The 19,788-nt window shown below is 43.5% G+C and overlaps 1 protein-coding gene across 1 annotated transcript in view; it reads left to right on the top strand.

Annotated features, from left to right (window-relative positions):
* SLC6A3 (solute carrier family 6 member 3) overlaps window positions 1–19,788 on the top strand; it is a 63,434-nt gene that overhangs the window by 12,930 nt on the left and 30,716 nt on the right. The window contains exons 5-8 of the mRNA XM_069960257.1: window positions 2,306–2,444; window positions 3,014–3,148; window positions 4,796–4,899; window positions 6,780–6,904. Coding sequence (XP_069816358.1) covers window positions 2,306–2,444; window positions 3,014–3,148; window positions 4,796–4,899; window positions 6,780–6,904 — 503 coding nt within the window. The remainder of the gene's footprint in view (window positions 1–2,305; window positions 2,445–3,013; window positions 3,149–4,795; window positions 4,900–6,779; window positions 6,905–19,788) is intronic.

The following is a 19,788-nucleotide window of genomic DNA, read 5'->3' as shown; positions in this document are numbered from 1 at the left end:
TTCAATCCACTCCTGGTTTTGGTTGCTATACAGCCTCACAAATACAGCCTCAAATATACATAGTGTGAACCCAGCCTAAAAGTTGATTTTTAGGACAAAAACTGCATCCCCTGCCAAATGGAACCCAGGACAGATCTTGGATTAAAAGCAGCTCTCCGAAGGTACAAGCGGTTTGGGGGGGTCAGCTTGTGGGTACAGAGTCAAAATAATGAACCCCCAATCAGTCCCACAGGTGGAAAAATAAAAGCGCTATGGCTTTTAGAAGGCAAAGAGGAACACTGCTTCAATGTGACCTAGACACCCGTGCATCAATGACCTCTGGTCTCTAATTATTTATTTTTCTATGTAAATGATAAAATAATCCTGAAAACTTGCAGTTTTCAGTGTCATTTGCAGGTGAGACTTCCTGTTAAGTCTATGGTGAAAAGAGGAGGCTGCTGTAAAGTAATCTGTACAACACTGCAGCAACATGTGACACCAGTACACCAGTAGCTAGAGGAGACAATAACAGCTCCCTGTGGAATGACCTCTTCAAAGGTTACAGAGTACATCAGTGATGTTTTACATTCATCTCAAGGAGACAGACTATTGTCTATTTCCATGAGTCTTGCTGTAAGGCATGCCACTAAATGCTGTTAAAAACAGCTCAGGCAAGATGGCAGTCCCATAACAATGTATAAACAGTGAAAAAAAGGCAGAAAATAGAAGCGGATTACACTAAAAGAAACCCTTGTGTAAAATACACAAAAATTAGAATGAAAATAAATGCAATATGTTACTGCAAGCTCTTGCAGTATACTGCCAATTGATGACATAGCGTTGGTAGTTCTACTGTGTCTTGTAATACCATATTTTCATCTCCAGTATAAACTTTCATAAAAGATACCTTTCTTTCTTGAGAGAAAACCAATAATTAGAGATGGAAACTCCATTTATCCAATTTGGCCAATATTTTCCCAGGGATGTTTTCATAACTAAACAACAATAGCTAGAGCCTTTTTTCAAGGTTTCTAGCTTTTCTTAAAACATAATTTGGCGGTGGTGGCTAAAGGTCAACACGTAACGAAGAACAAAAATCGCATTTATTATTGTACTGGGCAACGGCAAAGATGTTCTAAGGGAAAGCCCTCAAAAAAGCATTGTTTTGTAGTACATTTGGATGAAGAAGATGCCTGCAGCAACAAGGGTAAGGAGAGCTTGTATGGCGTCACCATGAGGTCATGATGGAAAGTGGAAAGATTACTTGACAACTTGTTATCTTGCCACTTGCACAGCCAGTCAGCCAAAAGACACTATATGGCCATGCTCACATGGCCTAAGAGACCGGCCGTTCCGTGACCCGGCAGGGTCATGGAGTGGCCGGTCTCTGAAAAGATCATCCGGCCGGTAATGCAGCACTGGCCGGATTATCTTTCCCGCTGCAGAGTTCTGATGCGGGTGCATCAGCGCGCTCCCGCGTCAGAACTCCTAACAGCACACTATGAAGCTTGCGGCCGTCATAGTGTGCACTGACAGGGCTTTCTGTGGCTGTTATTCAATGAACAGCGGCCGCAGAAAACTGACATGTCATTTGTTTGCGGCGCTGCTAGGAATCCCGGCCAGAGCATATACTATGTGTATACACTCCGGCTGGGATCCCATAAACACCCGGCCAACATATTTTCTCGTATTAACTACGGCCATTGTTGCAATCGGCAACAACGGCCGCAGAAATATGTAAAATATGTTGTGTGAACATAGCCTATGACTGCGTAAAACTAGACACAAGAGGGGGCTAACTCAAACTCAGAGCCCTACCAGGGATTCAACTGTTTCCCTGTGGGCCATACTGAGCCTGGAGCCCACCTGGGTTTTGTGCTCTTTTCACCTTGCAGTTAAGTCGGGATGCCCCTAACTCACGTTGTCAAGCCAGACTTGGCAGTTTAATCCCTTTAATGCAAGACCGTTTGGAAGAGGCATTTTTGTGGTAGAAGCATTTCCACAGTTGTTGCTGGAGATCTCTCTCTCTACTTTGCTCTTAACAGTCAGGCTTAGGAAGGTGGTGAGAGGAAGCCCTTATGGAAAAAAACTGAAATTTACTGGCAAAATTTTCTACAGTATTAGAAGTGTGGAGAACAATTTGGATTATAAAAATAGTGCAAATAAAAGTCCCTTTGGACATGAAAACGGTAATCTGATTAGTATGGGCAACTTCCTTACTTTTTCTTTGCACTATTGTTTAATAAGTTTTCTTAGCTTGGTTCTAATTGCTGCACTAGGGATATCATATTTAACATAACATGATGATTGTTCTTGTTACTTTTAGGCGCGGAGTTCTACATCTTCATGAAAGTGCAGGAATCCATGATTTAGGCCTGCCCCGCTGGAAACTTACATCTTGTCTTATTGTTGTGATTGTGTTCCTTTATTTCAGCTTATGGAAAGGAGTAAAAACTTCTGGCAAGGTGAGATTTTTGTGCATAAAACCTGCTTCTAACAAAGAATCCCAATCAGTTATTTGCAATACTTCTTATTTTCATTTACTTAATTTTTATTACTTGCCATTTTCCTAAAAGCAGTAAATGGAAGTCTCACAATTATGGTGAAAAGAAGAATGGCCGAGTCCACCAGAACAGCCAAAATGGAGTAATTACAAGAAACTGGCTCTCCAATTTGGCACATGGGGCAGTGGTTCCTATGATACCCATATCAATTAATAAGGATTAACCCCTTTAAGAGAATAGAAGATAAATGTAATCTGTGTTAGATATGCTGAAATAAAATATTAGACTGTAATAAATATATATATATATATATATATATATATATATATATATATATATATATAGTAAGTTAGTAACTTTATCTTACTTACACTACAGTGTAAGTAACTTTGTCTTCTTACCAAACCAGAATGAAAATGACAACAAGAGTATTAGTGTAGGGAGATCCAGTATAAATAAATACACTGTATTATTGTGACATTTGCCCTCACATTATTCTTTTGTAACCTTTTTGCTGGTTTGGATTTTAGGTAGTGTGGATTACAGCTACAATGCCTTATGTTGTCCTCACCGCATTGTTACTTCGTGGTATCACTCTTCCAGGAGCTATTGATGGAATTAAAGCTTATTTAAGTGTTGATTTTCGTCGACTTTGTGAGGCTTCAGTAAGTAGGCATATAGTCAGTATTTAATTTTCTCGCCGCTTTTTGCCATTTCTTTGTTACAACATAAAATGCTCCATTCTGTTTATATATAATATTTGTTAGGCAGACATATAGATAACATATCAAAACCACCACAGGAAAAAATGGTTAGCTTACTTACTAAATTCATAATAATTTAATTTTATTTCTTACTTTATTTCTTCTTAGCTAATTCTCTAAGGGTAATGTTTGTCTCCAGAGGAGGCCACCAAGCTAGCATAGGGAGTCTTGTAAACAAAGCAGTGCGTCCTGTGGAAAAAGGAATGGGAAGTAAAGGGGAGCTGGCAAGGACTTAGTGGGCAGCGCTCCTTTGGCCTACTCGATTAGGAATTCTTAGCTTCAGTTGCCCCCCTTGTCAACTTGGAAATTAAAAGGAGATCTAGTCATGGTCCTGGTTGACCAGTTGTCCAGTGCAAAGTGAAAATTATGTTATCTTTTTTATATGCACTGGTTCCTGCTACTGACATAAACAAAAAGCAACTGGAAGTGGGAAAATGTTGTCTTCTTTTATCTTCATCCATATTGAAATGAACAGAGTTTGTAGCCTGCAAGTCACTAAACAGCAGGTTTTTAACTGGAGATGATGAACACGAATTAACACCCCGATACCCATATACTAAGTGCTTTCAGAGTGCATTACTACAGATATGCTATAAACTTGCCATACCTCTTAGTTAAATGAGAAATCCAAGGTTGGACATTTTTTTCAAAAGAGCCATGGAGGAGGTGGCTGAACATAACAAAATGAACCTACCTCCCTGGTGAGACCCTGCTATTGCCCCTGACTGGCTGAGCGGGGCTGACACATCACTACCCGGTTCCTGCTCAGACCAGGAAGTGGGCGGGGGACTGGGAATTGGAGTGGAGCACAGCGGACCCCAGTGCTGGAGTCGAGGAGGTACATGTTGTTATGTTCAGCCACCTTCTCCCCGGCTTTTTTTTTTTTTAAAACTGTCAGACCCCGGACTTCTGCTTTAATTGTTTTTGTGATTTTGGTGAAACCCTTCTGCAATCTAATTTGTATTCGAAATCTTGACTAACCGCTTGACTTTTGTTGTGAGGTGAAATAAGAAAGAAGGCAGAATGTTTGTCAGAAATTATGTAATAGGGTCTGGCAGTAGTATATTTTTCTCTACTTTGGAATGTTATTCAGTAAATACTAATATAGCAGATAAACTATTGCCTCCTTCAATTGCTTAATGACAAGTTTACAGCAGATCTGTGTTCTGTCGCTCTCCTTAGTGCATACTATGAACGAGCAATATAACAATTGTATTATATTAAACACACCTTCAAAGATACTTGACATAAATGTATTAGAAATACACGAGAAAACAAAACTAATTTAAACCAATATTTTATTTTCCATAAGAAAGAGTGCCAAAGAGGCATCATTTCCCTCTCTGTAAGCTCACGACTTGACAACTCAAAGCAATAATCTGAGAAATTGGAATTGGGCTCAGTAATTGGTGAAATTACCTTGCATTCAACAGTATCTTTCATCTTTATGCTGAATGAACTTCCTGCAATTATCTCTAATAACAGCTCTCCCTCTCTCCCTCCTCTATCCACCATTCTTTGTCTGGTTGGTTCTGGGGATTGTTTAAGGTTTGGATTGATGCTGCCACTCAGATCTGCTTCTCACTTGGTGTTGGGTTTGGTGTGCTAATCGCCTTTTCCAGTTACAACAAGTTTACAAACAACTGCTATAGGTAAGCAATAGACTTAGCTAGCATTTGAATCGAGAAAACATGTTATTGTTACTGTAGCAATCACAATTATCCCCAGTTGTCAGTACAATATAAACTGAAAGTGTTATCTGTCACATAAAGTAACGTTTACTAATCTCCCAGGTGCTATTTCAAAATACAAGAAATTTATATCTTGTACTACTAATAAAATACTAAAAAAAAAATATTTCAAATTGACAAACGTAGTCTTAGATCCTAAGAGTTGCCCATGGACATATCCTAGGATATCTAGAGTTAAAATACTTCTAGTACTCACCATTATATTTAACTGTAGCAAACAGGATTTAGAATGCAACAATGACTCTACTGTATATTAGATATATGTTCACTACTAATACTTAACTGATGTTAAGATGTTTTTTAAAAATAGCCATGGTTATTAAATTTCACATAATGTTTGGAGCCTACATTTGGTGTATTATCTGCAAAAAAAAGAAGCATAAGCCGAAAATATTCTTACGGCCCTATGTACTCGATGGATAGCAATAGAGTACTTCACTGTATAAGATAGGGTAGTATTACACATTGTATGCAAAGGTAAACAGAACAAAACAAAGATTTGTTTTTACTAGTGATGAGCAGACCCATGGATATTTGGGTGGAAACTAAAAAAAAAAAAATATCCGCAGACCTGGACTTTTACGCAAACTTTTGCACGGACCAGAGTCCCGTTGAAGTCAATGGAGACCTGAACTTTTGAACCCAAAAAGGATGTAAAATAGGTGTAGGAAAGGGTAGAGGGCTGGAAATACAACCAAAATGGGGGTTAGAACAAAGAATTTGCTCTGGCAATAATGGGGTAAAGAAGGTATTTAAAATAATAAAATACATTTTTAAAAAATGAATACATAAAATTAAATTAAAGGAATAAATATTATTGAAAGAGGACGTGGACGTCCAGGTGGAGAAGAAAGAGTGGTAAGGGTAAGGTGGAAGGTTGAGGCCAAACAGGAGGCAACTAAAACTCGACTATGCAACAGCAAACACTGAAACTTGACTATGGCCTGCTGTTGCACTTAGAGTCTTTGCAAGATTATGAGGTGGTGGGTAGCCCAAGGTTTAGCTGCAGCGTGGACAGGCCAGCCGCAGCAGGGTGGGATATTGGGGATCAGATGTGGGATATCGGGGAAGCTCTGCACCACCCAGGAAGCTCTGTACCACCAAGTTTAGCACATGCGTCAGGCAGGAGATGTGCGCTAATCTGGCTATGCCCATAACTGCTACCAGATTTTGGCTGTTATCGCACACAACCTTGCCAGGCTTTAAATTCAGTAGCAACAACCACCGGCTTGTCTGCTGCTCTATCCCAGCCCACAACTCCTGCATGGTGTGTGGTTTGTCCCCCAGACAGATCAGTTTCAGCACAGCTTGATGTCGCTTCCACCTAGCTGTGCTGAAATCGGTGGTGCATGGGCTACAATGGCTGTATGAGGATGTGGCAGAGGAGGAAGCAGAGAACTCTGCCACTATGGAGAAAGCAGAGAGGGAAACATGCCACTGCGACTACACCCTCATGCCTAGTTACCAGGAGCCTGGACTTAAAGATCAAGGTTTTAAAATTTCTGCCCCACCTTAATCTGCTGGCCATAGTGTTGGAGAGCATTGGCAAATAGCTGTAAGGTAAGGCGGCCAACTCCACTCTCCCTCAGAAAAGTGATTGGTAAACTAAATAAAAACTGCAAAATTTCAGGATTATTTTATAATAGATACCAAAATGCAATTTAAAAAAAAAAACTTCACTGACATTTAAAAAAAACAAAACAAAAAACGTTTAACATAAAAAAAAAATTCTGTTTCTAAGTTGTTGGTTGAAAAGCACTGACCTTTTTTTTCTCTTACAGAGATGCAATTGTCACCACTTCTGTCAATTCTTTGACAAGCTTTTTCTCTGGTTTCGTCATCTTCTCCTTCCTTGGATATATGTCACAGAAACATCATGTGCCAATTGGTGATGTTGCAAAAGATGGTAAGAACATTAATGTTTCTTAAAATGTGTGTAGGTTTGCACAAATATTTAACACTTCAGCAGGGGTCCAACAGCAGCGGTAGATAAGTGTTCAGAGTGGTGGTTAGATTACCACAGGGATGCATGCCAGACGGACAGCAATCCTATTAGCCGACCATAGATACATCAAGCATGGATAGGGTCCGACAGCATCCAAAGTATAGTTTCAAAAGCTTTATTAGCACATCAGGTACAGGCAGCGACGCTTCGACCTTGCGGTCTTTATCAAGCATACATACAAATGACATACCAGGGGTATATAAGTGCAAGTTCACAAGCGGTTAACCAATCAGTGCATAGGAGCAATCAAGGGCGGGAGGGGTGTGAGAGACACATGCAGCCGCTGGTAAAGTGAAAAACATGGGGCACAGTACTCGGATCAAAAGAGTATACCGTGTATGTCATACATAAGAGCATCAGACTAAATGCATACATCAGATACATCATATATCATAAATGTCAACAAGTAACAAATGCGTACCGCAATGGGAAACCAAACAATGCAGAGTAGAAGTGACGTATTCACCTGAAAGGGGCCAGATCCATGTCCACAGTTTGGGGCCGGCCAGGGATCTCGTCAGTAACAAGCATCCCGGTGTGTGCGCTGGCAAGAATCGCGTCCAGGGGAGAGTGCGCGCTGGTGCCGCGTCACACCGGAAGTGACGTACCTCTATCGTCCATGCTGGGCCGAAAGTCGGCTCAGCGTGGGTTGTCAAGCTAACATGTAAACATCAACACTGTGTCGTCACAACATCATGACAGCACTGTGTTGTTGTTAGGAGGCATGGAGCAGATCAGAGAAGAGTATGTAGAGCGGATCACACTGTTCTGCAATGTTGTACTTAAAAACCTAAGCACTGAGCAGACGAGTATCGGACCGTACTAGGCGGGTAGTAACTAAGAAGACAAGCCCTGTAGGGGTAGCGGGTTACCCAAGTATGTCACTGTCGACATCTTGTATAGAAAAAACGGAGCTCACCAAAGGCTATATTAAATAGTTCAAAGCTAAGGCCAAAGTCCAACGGCTGTAGGATGTATATTTACAGGCATAGGTCACGCTGACCTCAGGAGTGCACCATTCACCCGCACCCGATGGACCACCTGGTCCCACAGGCGCGGCACCCCTTTTAGGGATGCCACACCAAGGAACATCAGGGGTGTAATGGGCTAGACACTCCAACCAGATTGGATAGAGTGTGCCCAACCGCTAGCCATCGGGTGCACACATACCACTCCTCGTAGATGCGTGGCCTCAGACGGCCCGCATACTCTCTGCGTACCAAAACTATAAGGGACCTAAGGGCTTTGAACTATTTAATATAGCCTTTGGTGAGCTCCGTTTTTACTATACAAGATGTCGACAGTGACATACTTGGGTAACCCGCTACCCCTACAGGGCTTGTCTTCTTAGTTACTACCCGCCTAGTACGGTCCGATACTCTTCTGCTCAGTGCTTAGGTTTTTAAGTACAACATTGCAGAACAGTGTGATCCGCTCTACATACTCTTCTCTGATCCATGCCTCCTAACAACAACACAGTGCTGTCATGATGTTGTGACGACACAGTGTTGATGTTTACATGTTACCTTGACAACCCACGCTGAGCCGACTTTCGGCCCAGCGTGGACGATAGAGGTACGTCACTTCCGGTGTGACGCGGCACCAGCGCGCGCTCTCCCCTGGACGCGATTCTTGCCAGCGCACACACCGCGATGCTTGTTACTGACGAGATCCCTGGCTGGCCCCAAACTGTGGACATGGATCTGGCCCCTTCCAGGTGAATACGTCACTTCTACTCTGCATTGTTTGGTTTCCCATTGCAGTACGCATTTGTTACTTGTTGACATTTATGATATATGATGTATCTGATGTATGCATTTAGTCTGATGCTCTTATGTATGACATACACGGTATACTCTTTTAATCAGAGTACTGTGCCCCATGTTTTTCACTTTACCAGCGGCTGCATGTGTCTCTCACACCCCTCCCGCCCTTGATTGCTCCTATGCACTGATTGGTTAACCGCTTGTGAACTTGCACTTATATACCCCTGGTATGTCATTTGTATGTATGCTTGATAAAGACCGCAAGGTCGAAACGTCGCTGCCTGTACCTGATGTGCTAATAAAGCTTTTGAAACTATACTTTGGATGCTGTCGGACCCTATCCATGCTTGATGCACAAATATTTAAGTCATACTTTTTTTTTTTTTACTATATGGTGGCTATGACTGGATGCAACAAGATTCAGTTGGCTGCTAAACATGTATAACTGTTGCCACTAAATGCCATTAAAATAAATAGCATTCATCTAGAAACAGTTTTTGCAACCACGTTTATCAAGCTTGACAAAGGTGGTTGGGTCCACCGAAATGTCGCTTTTTCTTTTTGTGTGGACTAAATAAAACATCGCTGGAAGAATTCCTGTGACCTTTTTTCTATGCTGTGGCTTGGTGGAGTATTGTGGTGTTAACGTAGCGTCAATTCCCTGCTTCCCTCCTATGTCTTTCTGTCCTGTCATGAAGCAGAATCTCAAACAACAAAGAACTGATTGCTGGACTGTAGATCTAGTCTTCACCTTTAGCAGTTGCCTTACTTCGGTCCCAGGGGCGGAACTTGCCTTGGCCCCCCTCCTCCCTTTGTTTCCCACCAACCTTTTCTACTTCCAACTACCAAATGTTCTACAAAATACAAAAAACAGCAATCAGTGACTCATAGGAGACATTTTCTTTGATCTGAGGTGTCACTTCTCCTTTTTTCCTCCATCTGGCCCAGACCACCATGACGATTTCTTCCAGCTACCATTCATCTCTTCAGAACCTGCCAGACAGACATCTCAGGCTCTGTAATTATCCTTCAACTTCCTTCCCTTTCTCCTACCTCTAGGATCCCATAGAGTAGAAATTCCACTTATTGGTGTCATGTGCAGTAAAGTGAGTAAGTGAGTAGTATAGTTATAACACTATCTTCTATGACCTCCCATACAGTAATAACATCCCCTTCTATGACCCCCCCCCATATAGTAACAATGCCCCCTGCTGTGCCTTCCATATTGTAAAAATTCCCTCTGCTGTCCCTTCCATATAGTAATAATGCCCCCTGCTGTGCCCCTATATAGTAATAGTGCCCCTGGCTGTGCCCTATATAGTAGTAATGCCCCTGTTGTGACCCCCTATAGTAACAATGCCCCTTGCTGTATACAGCCCCCCCCCTGTGGTACTCCCATAGTTGAGAACATTTTTTCCAGAGACACTTTAGCGTTGAAAGGTGTGGCTTATTGTGGGTGTGGTCTTGGTGGGGTGTGGCTTATCATGGGTTAGAATTTACAGTCAGAACAACACTAAAGGAGCATTACACGCCCCAGTATTAGGTCCCCAGTATATTACACATCCTAGTAAGAGCCGGCTGAGACTCAGAGATAGCATTCTACTGACTGACTGTATTTAGTGATAGTTTGTGCCCATATGATGCAGCTGCACCCCATATCATACTACAACCACCTTCATCCTACTGCCCCTCCATCATCATACTACTCCCCGCTTCATCCTCCTGCCCTGCCATCATCATACTACTCCTCCCTTCATCCTCCAGACCCTCCATCATCATACTACTCCCCCCTTCATTCTCCTGCCCTGCCATCATCATACTACTCCCCCTTCATCCTCCTGTCCGTTCATTATCATACTACTTCCCCTTCATCCTCCTGCCCCTTCATCATCATACTACTCCCCTTCCTCCTCCTGCCCCTCCATCATCAATCATACTACTCCCCCTTCATCCTCCAGACCATCCATCATCATACTACTTCCCACTTCATCCTCCTGCCCTGCCATCATCATACTACTCCCCCCTTCATCCTCCTGCCCCTCCATCATCATACTACTCCCCCTTCATCCTCCTGCCCCTCCATCATCATACTATTCCCCCCTTCATCCTCCTGCCCCTCCATCATCATACTACTCCCCCTTTCATCCTCCAGACCTTTCATCATCATACTACTCCCCATTCATCCTCCTACCTCTCCATCATCATACTACTCCCCGCTTCATCCTCCTTCCCCTCATCATCATACTACTCCCCCTTTATCCTCCGGCACCTTCATCATCATACTACTACCTTCTTTATCCTCCTGTGCCTCCATCATCATACTACTCCCCCTTCATCCTCCTGCCCTTCCATCATAATACTACTTCCCCCTTCATCCTCCTGCCCCTCCATCATCATTTTACTACCTCCTTCATCCTCCTGTCCCTCCATCATCATACTACTCCCCCTTCATTCTCATGTCCTTCCATCATCCTACTACTACTCCTCTCATCCTCCTGCCCCTCCATCATCATACTACTACCTCCTTCATCCTCCTGCCTCTCCATCATCATACTACTCCCCTCTTCATCCTCCTGCCCTTACATCATTATACTACTACCTCCTTCATCTGTATTTAAAACAAAAAAAGCTATACTTACCTCACCAATATGGTCCCTCTAGTCCCCCAGGGACTCCTCTCTCTGCTCTGCATGAGTAACATCAATTGCGCTGGCAGGGGCGGGGCTTCCTGTGTCAGGGGCAGAGCTTCCTGGGATATGGTTTTGCCGGGGCTGTCTCCTCAGAATCGGGACAGTCCCGGCAAAACCTGAGGGCCCCCACCTGCTCCCCTCCTCACCATCCGGACACAGGAATCCACCGCTTCTCATTTCCCTCTGTGACAGGAGAAGACGCCCCCACTAACACTGTAATGTGAAGCTGTAATGGACTGCTCCTCTCCCCTGTACTGTACAGCATCCGCTGGGTTGACAGGCCCCTCCCCCAGACAAGGTCACAGCGCCGTACACGCTGTCTGTTGTACGGCATTGTGATCTGGCCTAGGGGAGGGGCCTGTCAACCCAGCGGATGCCGAGTACAGGGGAGAGGATTACAGTGTGAGTGGGGGCGTCTTCTCTTGTCACAGAGGGAAACAAGGGAAACGGGTGGGGGCCCTCAGTAACAAGAGCGGTGGCACACACTGATTGTAACCTGCTACCAGGGCTTGGGACAATCAGTGTGTGAAATTTGAAAATTTGAAAAATTTTATTTTCTGTGCAGAGATTTTATTGTAATCCAAAATTTTTCATAATTATGAACCTATTACCAGAGAAATGCACCCTAATATTGATTGCCCCATTTCTGCAGTTTATAGAAATAATTCATATGTGGCCCTATTGCGCTATTTGATGCAACCACAAGTCTCAGATATAAAGGAGCGCCTAGTGAATTTCAACGCCTCCGTTATATTTGGTCATTTTTGACTGTACCACTTCATGTTGGCAGGAGGCTCTGGGGTGCCAAAACCTAAAAAACACCCCTAAAGGGACACCATTTAGAAAACTACACCCCTCAAGGAATGTAAGAAGGGGTGCGGTGAGCATTTGGACCCCACAGGTGCTTCACAGATTTTCAGAACAATGTGGAGTGAAAAAGGAAAAATTTAATTTTTTACACTAGAATGTTGTTCTAGCCTTCATTTTTCATTTTTACAAGGGGAAAAAAACAAAAAACAAACACTAAACATGTAGTGCAGTTTCTCCTAAGTACGGAAATACCCCACATGTGGACACAAAGTGCCAAGCGGGTGCAGGACGAGCCTCCAAAGGGAAAGAGCGCCAATTGGCCTTTGGAAGCTTAATTTCACTGGAATGGATTTTAAGGGCCATGTCGCATTTACAGAGCCCTTGTGCTGCCAAAACACTTGAAACCCCATTCTGGAAACTACACCCCTCATGGAATCTAACAAAGGGTGCAGTGAGCATATGGACCCCACTGGTGACGGGCACAAATGTGGAACAATGTGACGTCAAGGGAAAATTTTCATTTTTTCACTTTCATGGCACAAATGTGCCCATCATCAAGGGGTCCATATCCTCACTGTACCCCTTGTTAGATTCCTTGAGGGGTGTAGTTGCCAGAATGGGGTCAATTGTGGGGGGTTTCCAGTGTTTTGGCAGCACGACGGCTCTGTAAATGCGACATGGCGTTCATCATCCATTCTGGCCAAATCCAGCCTCCAAAAGCAAATGGCGCTCCTTCCCTCCGGAGGCTTGCCCTGTGCCAACATGGCGCTTTATGTCCACATGCGGGGTATTTGTGGATTCGGGGGAAATTGCTCTACACATTTTGTGTGTGCTTTTTCACTTTTAACCCCCTTGTGAAAATGAAAAATTTAAGGCTAAAACAACATTATAGTGTAAAAAAATGTAATATTTCATTTTTACATCACATTGGTCCACATTTTTGCCCATCACCAGTGGGATCCATATGCTATACACCCCTTGTTAGATTCCCTGAGGGGTGTAGTTTCCAGAATGGGGTCACTTGTGGGGGGGTTCAACTGTCTTGGCAACACAGGGTCCTTTTAAATGCAACAAGGCCATCGAAATCCATTCCAGCCAAATCCAGCCTCCAAAAAACCAAATGGCGCTCCTTCCCTTTGGAGGCTTACCCTGCACCCGCATGGTGCTTAATGTCCACATGTGGGGTATTTTCGTACTCAGGGGAAATTGCTCTACACATTTTGTGTTTTTTTTTTAAATCTTTTAACCCCTTTTAAAATCAAGACAAGATCAATGATTTAGTGTAAAAATTAAACATTTTTTTACACTAAATGTTGGTCTAGCCTTAATTGTGTAGGGTACGAAAATACCCCACATGTGGACATTATATGCCATATGGGCACAGGGCAATCCACCAAAGGGACAGAGCGCCATTTAGAGGCTGGAGTGGAGGATGGAGGCCATGTCGCAATTACAAAGCTCCTGTGCTGCCAGGACAGTAGAAACCCCACACAATTGACCACATTCTGGAAACTTCACCCCATAAGGAATCTAATAAGGGGTACAGTGAGCATATGGACCCCACTGGTGATGGGTACATATGTAGAACATGTGCCGTGAAAATAAAAAATACAATTTTTTTCATTTTCACGGCACAAATGTGCGCATCACCAGGGGGCCATATCCCAGCTGCCCCTCTTGTTAGATTCCTTATGGGGTGTAGTTTCCAGAATGGGGTCACTTGTGGCGGGTTTCCACTATCCTGGCAGCACAGAGGCTTTTTAATTGCATTATGGCATCCTCTAATGTGAATGGCTGCCATACCTACTTAGCTGGGGAAAATTTTTATTTATTTTGGGGGTATTAGGCCAATTATTAGTTTATAAGGTTGAAAAGGACAGGAGTCCATCAAATTCAACCTGTGTTGATCCAGACAACAGTAGCCTCATCACAGGGAAAAATTCCTTCCCGACTCTATCCCTTAGACGACCCTGGACGTAGGGTTACGTCATGGAAGTCTGTCCCCAGACGACCCATGACGTAACCTTACGTCCTGGGTGTTTTTCCCGCTATGAAGCGCGCTCCGGAGCGGAGCTCGCTTCATAGCAGGTGGGGCCGGCTGCAATCAGCAGCCGGGACCTCACCGGTAATGACACGCTGCAGCGATCGCGCTGCCGCTTGTCATTAACCCCTTAAACGCCGCGATCACGGCGCGACCGCGGCGTTTAAGTGTAAGTGACAGGGGGAGTCCCCTGTCACTTACCGATCGGGACCCCCGCAGTGTGACTGCGGGGGTCCCGATCGTTGAAACGGACTGCCGGAGGTCTCTTACCTGCCTCCGTGCGGTCCGATCGGCGATCTGCTACATTGAGCCTGCACAGGCAGGCTCAATGAGCAGATCGCCGATAACACTGATCAATGCTATGCCTATGGCATAGCATTCATCAGTGTATAAATCAAAGTACTTTATATAAAAGTCCCCCAAAGGGACTTCAAAAGTGTAAAAAAAAAAAAGTTCAAAACACTAACACACTACCCCAAAGCCCCTCCCCCAATAAAAGTCTAAATCACCCCCCTTTCCCATTATATAAATAAAACATATAAAAATGAATAAATAGATAAACATATAATATACCGTAGCGTGCGGAATTGTCCGATCTATTAAAATATAACAAGCATCATTGTGACCGGTGAACAGCGTACACGAAAAGAGGGGAAAAAGTGCGCAGATTACCGATTTTATGTTACATTATATATTAAAAAAAATCAATAAAAAGTGATCAAAACGTCCGATCTTCACAAATATGGTATTAATAAAAACTAAAGATCATGGCGGAAAAAATGACGCCCCATACAGCCCCGTAGGTGAAAAAATAAAACCGTTATAAGCGTCACAATAGGCCCATTTTATTAATATTTAATTGGCAAAAAAAAGGATTTCATAAAAAAAAATATATATAACATTAGAGAATCTGTGTAACCTGCATATGGTTGTGTTCGGACTGACCTATAGAATAATAGTGTCATGTCGCTGTTACCATATAGTGCATTACGTAGACACAGGAACCCCCCAAACGTTACCATATTGCATTCTTTCTTACGATTTCACCTATTTATATCTTCATAAATAATATATTTGGAATTCCATCATACATGTTATGGTAAAATGAATGACGCCATTACACAGTACAACTATTCCTGTAACAAACAAGCCCTTACATGGCCCTGTAGATAGAAAACTGAGAGTGCTAGAGCTCTTAGAAGGGGAGGAGGGAAAAACGAAAACACTAAGATCAAAATTTGCACGGTCCACTGGGTCATTTTGGGCCTGGTCCTCAAAGGGCTATAATGGCGATCAGAATAATCCCTGGATCAATGTGACCCCTGAAATAGGAATAAGGGACAGAATTTAGAAAATGTAGAACTCCAATGATGTGTGGTACGCCTTGAAGCAATCCAGTATGCAGAGGCCGGGTTGATCAGGACAGGTGTCACACTGGAAAATGGTGTCCTTCCTGATCCCCCTGTTACGCCACACTCTGCACTTCTTCTGGGGTCTCCAGCTTTCCAGTGTGCGGGACGTCACCTGGAAAATGTTGCCCTGGTGCGATACGGGGTCCTTCATATCCAGAAGTGCTGGGTCCGCTCCATGGCTGCTAAATATTAGGGTTTTATTACTGCTTCTGATATTTTCGGATTGTGCCACAAGCTACACTAGCTCGGGCAGCGACGGACAGGAAGAGGGGGTGCTGGTATAAAAGTTATCCCCGTACACCAAATGATCTTTCCACTAACTCGGAGGATGGGGGGGCATCTGGGGGCTGGATTCGGGTGTCCCTTCCTTCATACACTCTAAGGGTACGTGCACACTGCGGAATGGCGAAGGATAACCCTTTGTGCATTCTGCAGCTGGCACCCGCCAGCGGACTGATGCGGGCGTGCGTCTCCGCTCATGTCACACTCCATTCTATGCACAGGCGGATTCCGCCCTCTGTCCACAGAATGAACGTTTTCATTCTTTGGACAGACAGCTGCGGAACGCAGAAAGGGTTATCCTTCGCTATTCCGCAGTGTGCACATACCCTAAGGCTGGGTTCACACTACGTATATTTCAGTCAGTATTGTGGTCCTCATATTGCAACCAAAACAAGGAGTGGATTAAAAACACAGAAAGGATCTGTTCACACAATGTAGAAATTGAGTGGATGGCCGTCATTTAATGGCAAATATTTGCTGTTATTTTAAAACAACAACTGTTATATTGAAATAATGGCCGTTATTTACTGTTATATGGCGGTCATCCACTCAATTTCAACATTGTGTGGACAGATCCTTTCTGCGTTTTTAATCCACTCCTGGTTTTGGTTGCAATATGAGGACCACAATACTGACTGAAATATACGTAGTGTGAACCCAGCCTAAATCTAAAAGTGTACCCTGAGAGTTTGTAGAATTTCACGCCATACCGTCATCTCTTATTGGGACGGTACTGGCGGAAAAGACATGTCTGGGGGTCAGCGTATGCTACGCTACCCCCAGACACCTCACTGGGTGATGAGGATGATGAGGATGAATGGAGGAAAAAAGGATCCCCCCATTCATCCTCACTGGCTGTTTCGGTGTCGGAGGCAATAATAACGTATGCATCCGATGCCGAAAACACCCTGGGGGCCATCTTTATATGGGGATTGGTATATGGGGTATGTAAATGTGTAATGTAGTGTAGTGTAAAACTTTATTTCGCGTAGTGTAGTGTAATGTAGTGTTTTTAACGTTTTTTTTTTTTACAGTAAGAAAAAATATACCTACACCAAGAAAGGAGCTGCTGATAAATGCTGCACTTATGTGCGGTACTTATCAGCAGACAGTGGCAGTAGGATATAGAGGGGAAAAACGCCCCTACGCCAAAAAGTTGCTGATCAGTGGTGCACTTCGGTGCGATGCTGATCAGCACTCATTTGCGTTAGGGCGCATAAAAAGAAAAAGAAAGAGGAAAAAAAAAAATATCTTTTTAACCCAAAGCAACTGATCAGTGAAAAATATTCACTGATCAGCCGCTAGAGGGCAGTAGAGCGAAGATTGCAGAAGCCCGAAGATCTCCGAAGACCCGCCGCCGAACCCGGCGGAACTCGGAAGTCAGCCGACGAAGACATGAGGACACCACGGACCGCCGATCGTCGCTCCGGACGCGGGGATCAGGTGAGTATAGTGCACATACACTACATACACCTGTTCTGCACCCCTCAGCTACCTAGCTGAGGGGTGTAGAACCCGGCAACACTTTTTTTTAATTTTTTACTTTGATTGCTGTGATGGGCCGGCCGGCCGGTACTGGCCGGGTCATCACTGCGATCATGGGGGTGGCACCGGCGCCATCTTTCTTGGGGACACTAATGGCAATTGAACACACAGCGATCGGGGAAACATCAGGCGTAAGTGTACATCCGTTTGCGTTAAGTACCAGCCTGCGGGGGCGTACACTTACGCCCAATGTCGTAAAGGGATTAATTTTCCCCTAGTTCTCCCTCTAAACTAACACAGCAGATGAAACCTTGCTGCCCCTGTAACATCCAGCAGCACTAGGCTAAACCAAGCCAAAAGCAACAAGGAGGCACTAGGAGTTACACAAATAGGAGTTAAGAAATAGTCAAGGAACTAAGACAAGGACATGGAACCACACAGAACCAACACTTTCACTGCCTTAAAGCGTCTCTGTACCCACAATCTGACCCCCAAAACCGCTTGTACCTTCGGATAGCTGCTTTTAATCCAAGATCTGTCCTGGGGTCCATTGGGCAGGTGATTCAGTTATTGTGCTAAAAAACAACTCTTAAACTGCCAGCCTCGTGCCCAACGGCCGGGGCGTAGATTGTGTATGCATTAGGCTGGCACAACCTCTCTGTCCCTCCTCCCTGCCCTCCTCATCAATGGGAATGCTCCAGGCAGATTGTCTCCTATTCATCAGCTGTGTGAATACTTAACATTGGCTGGATTGTTAAGGCACCTGTGCAATGTTCAGACAGGAGAAAATGTTCCAGCGGCATTCCTAATGATGAAGAGGATGGGGAGGAGGTACGGAGAGGTTGTGCCAGCTTAATGCATACACAATTTAAGCGCCAGCCGTTGGGCACGGGACTGCCAGTTTAAAAGTTGTTTTTCAGGACAATAACTGCATCACCTGCCGAATGGACTCCAGGACAGATCTTGGATTAAAAGCAGCTATCCGAAGGTACAAGTGGTTTGGGGGGGGGGGGGTCAGATTGTGGGTACAGAGTCACTTTAAGCAACACAGGAAGATTTATTAAAAGGTATAGAATCTACACTGGTGTAAACTGCCCACAGCAATCAATCACAGCTCATCTTTCAGCTCTGGTAAAAAGAAAATGGGTCTGTGATTGGTTGCTGTGGGCAGTTTGCACCAGTGTATATTTTATTCCTTTTGATAAATTTGGGCCACATTCTTAAAATAATAAAAAGATCCTGGATCTGTTAAAGACTGCGTAATGAAATGCCACCCAAACAATCAAGACCAGAGCAATTAAAGAAAAACTGATTCATTACTCAGGTTATGAGAAAACATAGAAGAGTGTTTTATGCTATTTGTAACAGAATCCATACTGTACATTAACTTTTTTTTTTTTGCAAAAGAAGTCAATAACAATAGGATCCAACAGTATAAACATCCAGTTGCATTATGTTGTATTCTTACCTGCCATGAAAACCATGACACAAAGGGGGACCTGTATGAAGCAGTGTGCCTTGTGCTCCTTAGCATTTTTGGCGTATGTGTGATGTGCACAGACCTTCGTCAGATTTACTAAACAGTGTAGCTCGGTGTATGTGTGAATATGACAGCTTGTGCCACTTTTTTTCCTTCTTGACTTATGTGGCATTTTGGAATATTCACATATTTATTCGCATCTGTACTCCCAGGGTAGCGGAATTTTCCTACCTAAGGTCAATTTATGAATACCTGCAGTAAAATGTGCATCGCCAGGGAAGCTAATGGCAGGTGATTTATGAACCAACATGCAAATATTCATAAATACTTGACTAGGCTGCAAACATATAAGCCAGTGCACAGTGATAAAAATATTCGCAAAAAAGGTGCAAATGATAAATGTCCCCCAAAATGTTTTCCACTTTGGACAGTTGCTAGTTGGAGCTAATAGGACAAATATATATTTAACGTTACCATATTATCACCATACATATCATCAAACCGTCACACTCTTACTGACCAAATCCAGTAAACCAAGACCGATATTACCTATATTACCAGTATATTAGGAAAAAAATATTACCACAGTGACTACTACGATTACCTTCACTTGAATAATACCACAAAACCATTACTAAAATCCAATAAACCAAGACAGATAATGACAGTATAGAAGAAACAAATATACCCACACCTTTACCACATAGTGATTATTATCACCATACCATTACTTAATAACATTCATTGTACAAATACTAGTATCACCCCCAGACACTGACCCATATATAGGTATATACCAATGGTACACAGGTTCTGCAT

The sequence above is a fragment of the Dendropsophus ebraccatus genome, chromosome 2, assembly GCF_027789765.1.
Source record: "Dendropsophus ebraccatus isolate aDenEbr1 chromosome 2, aDenEbr1.pat, whole genome shotgun sequence".
Classification (NCBI taxonomy): domain Eukaryota; kingdom Metazoa; phylum Chordata; class Amphibia; order Anura; family Hylidae; genus Dendropsophus; species Dendropsophus ebraccatus.
This window is presented reverse-complemented; position numbering and strand designations above follow the sequence as displayed.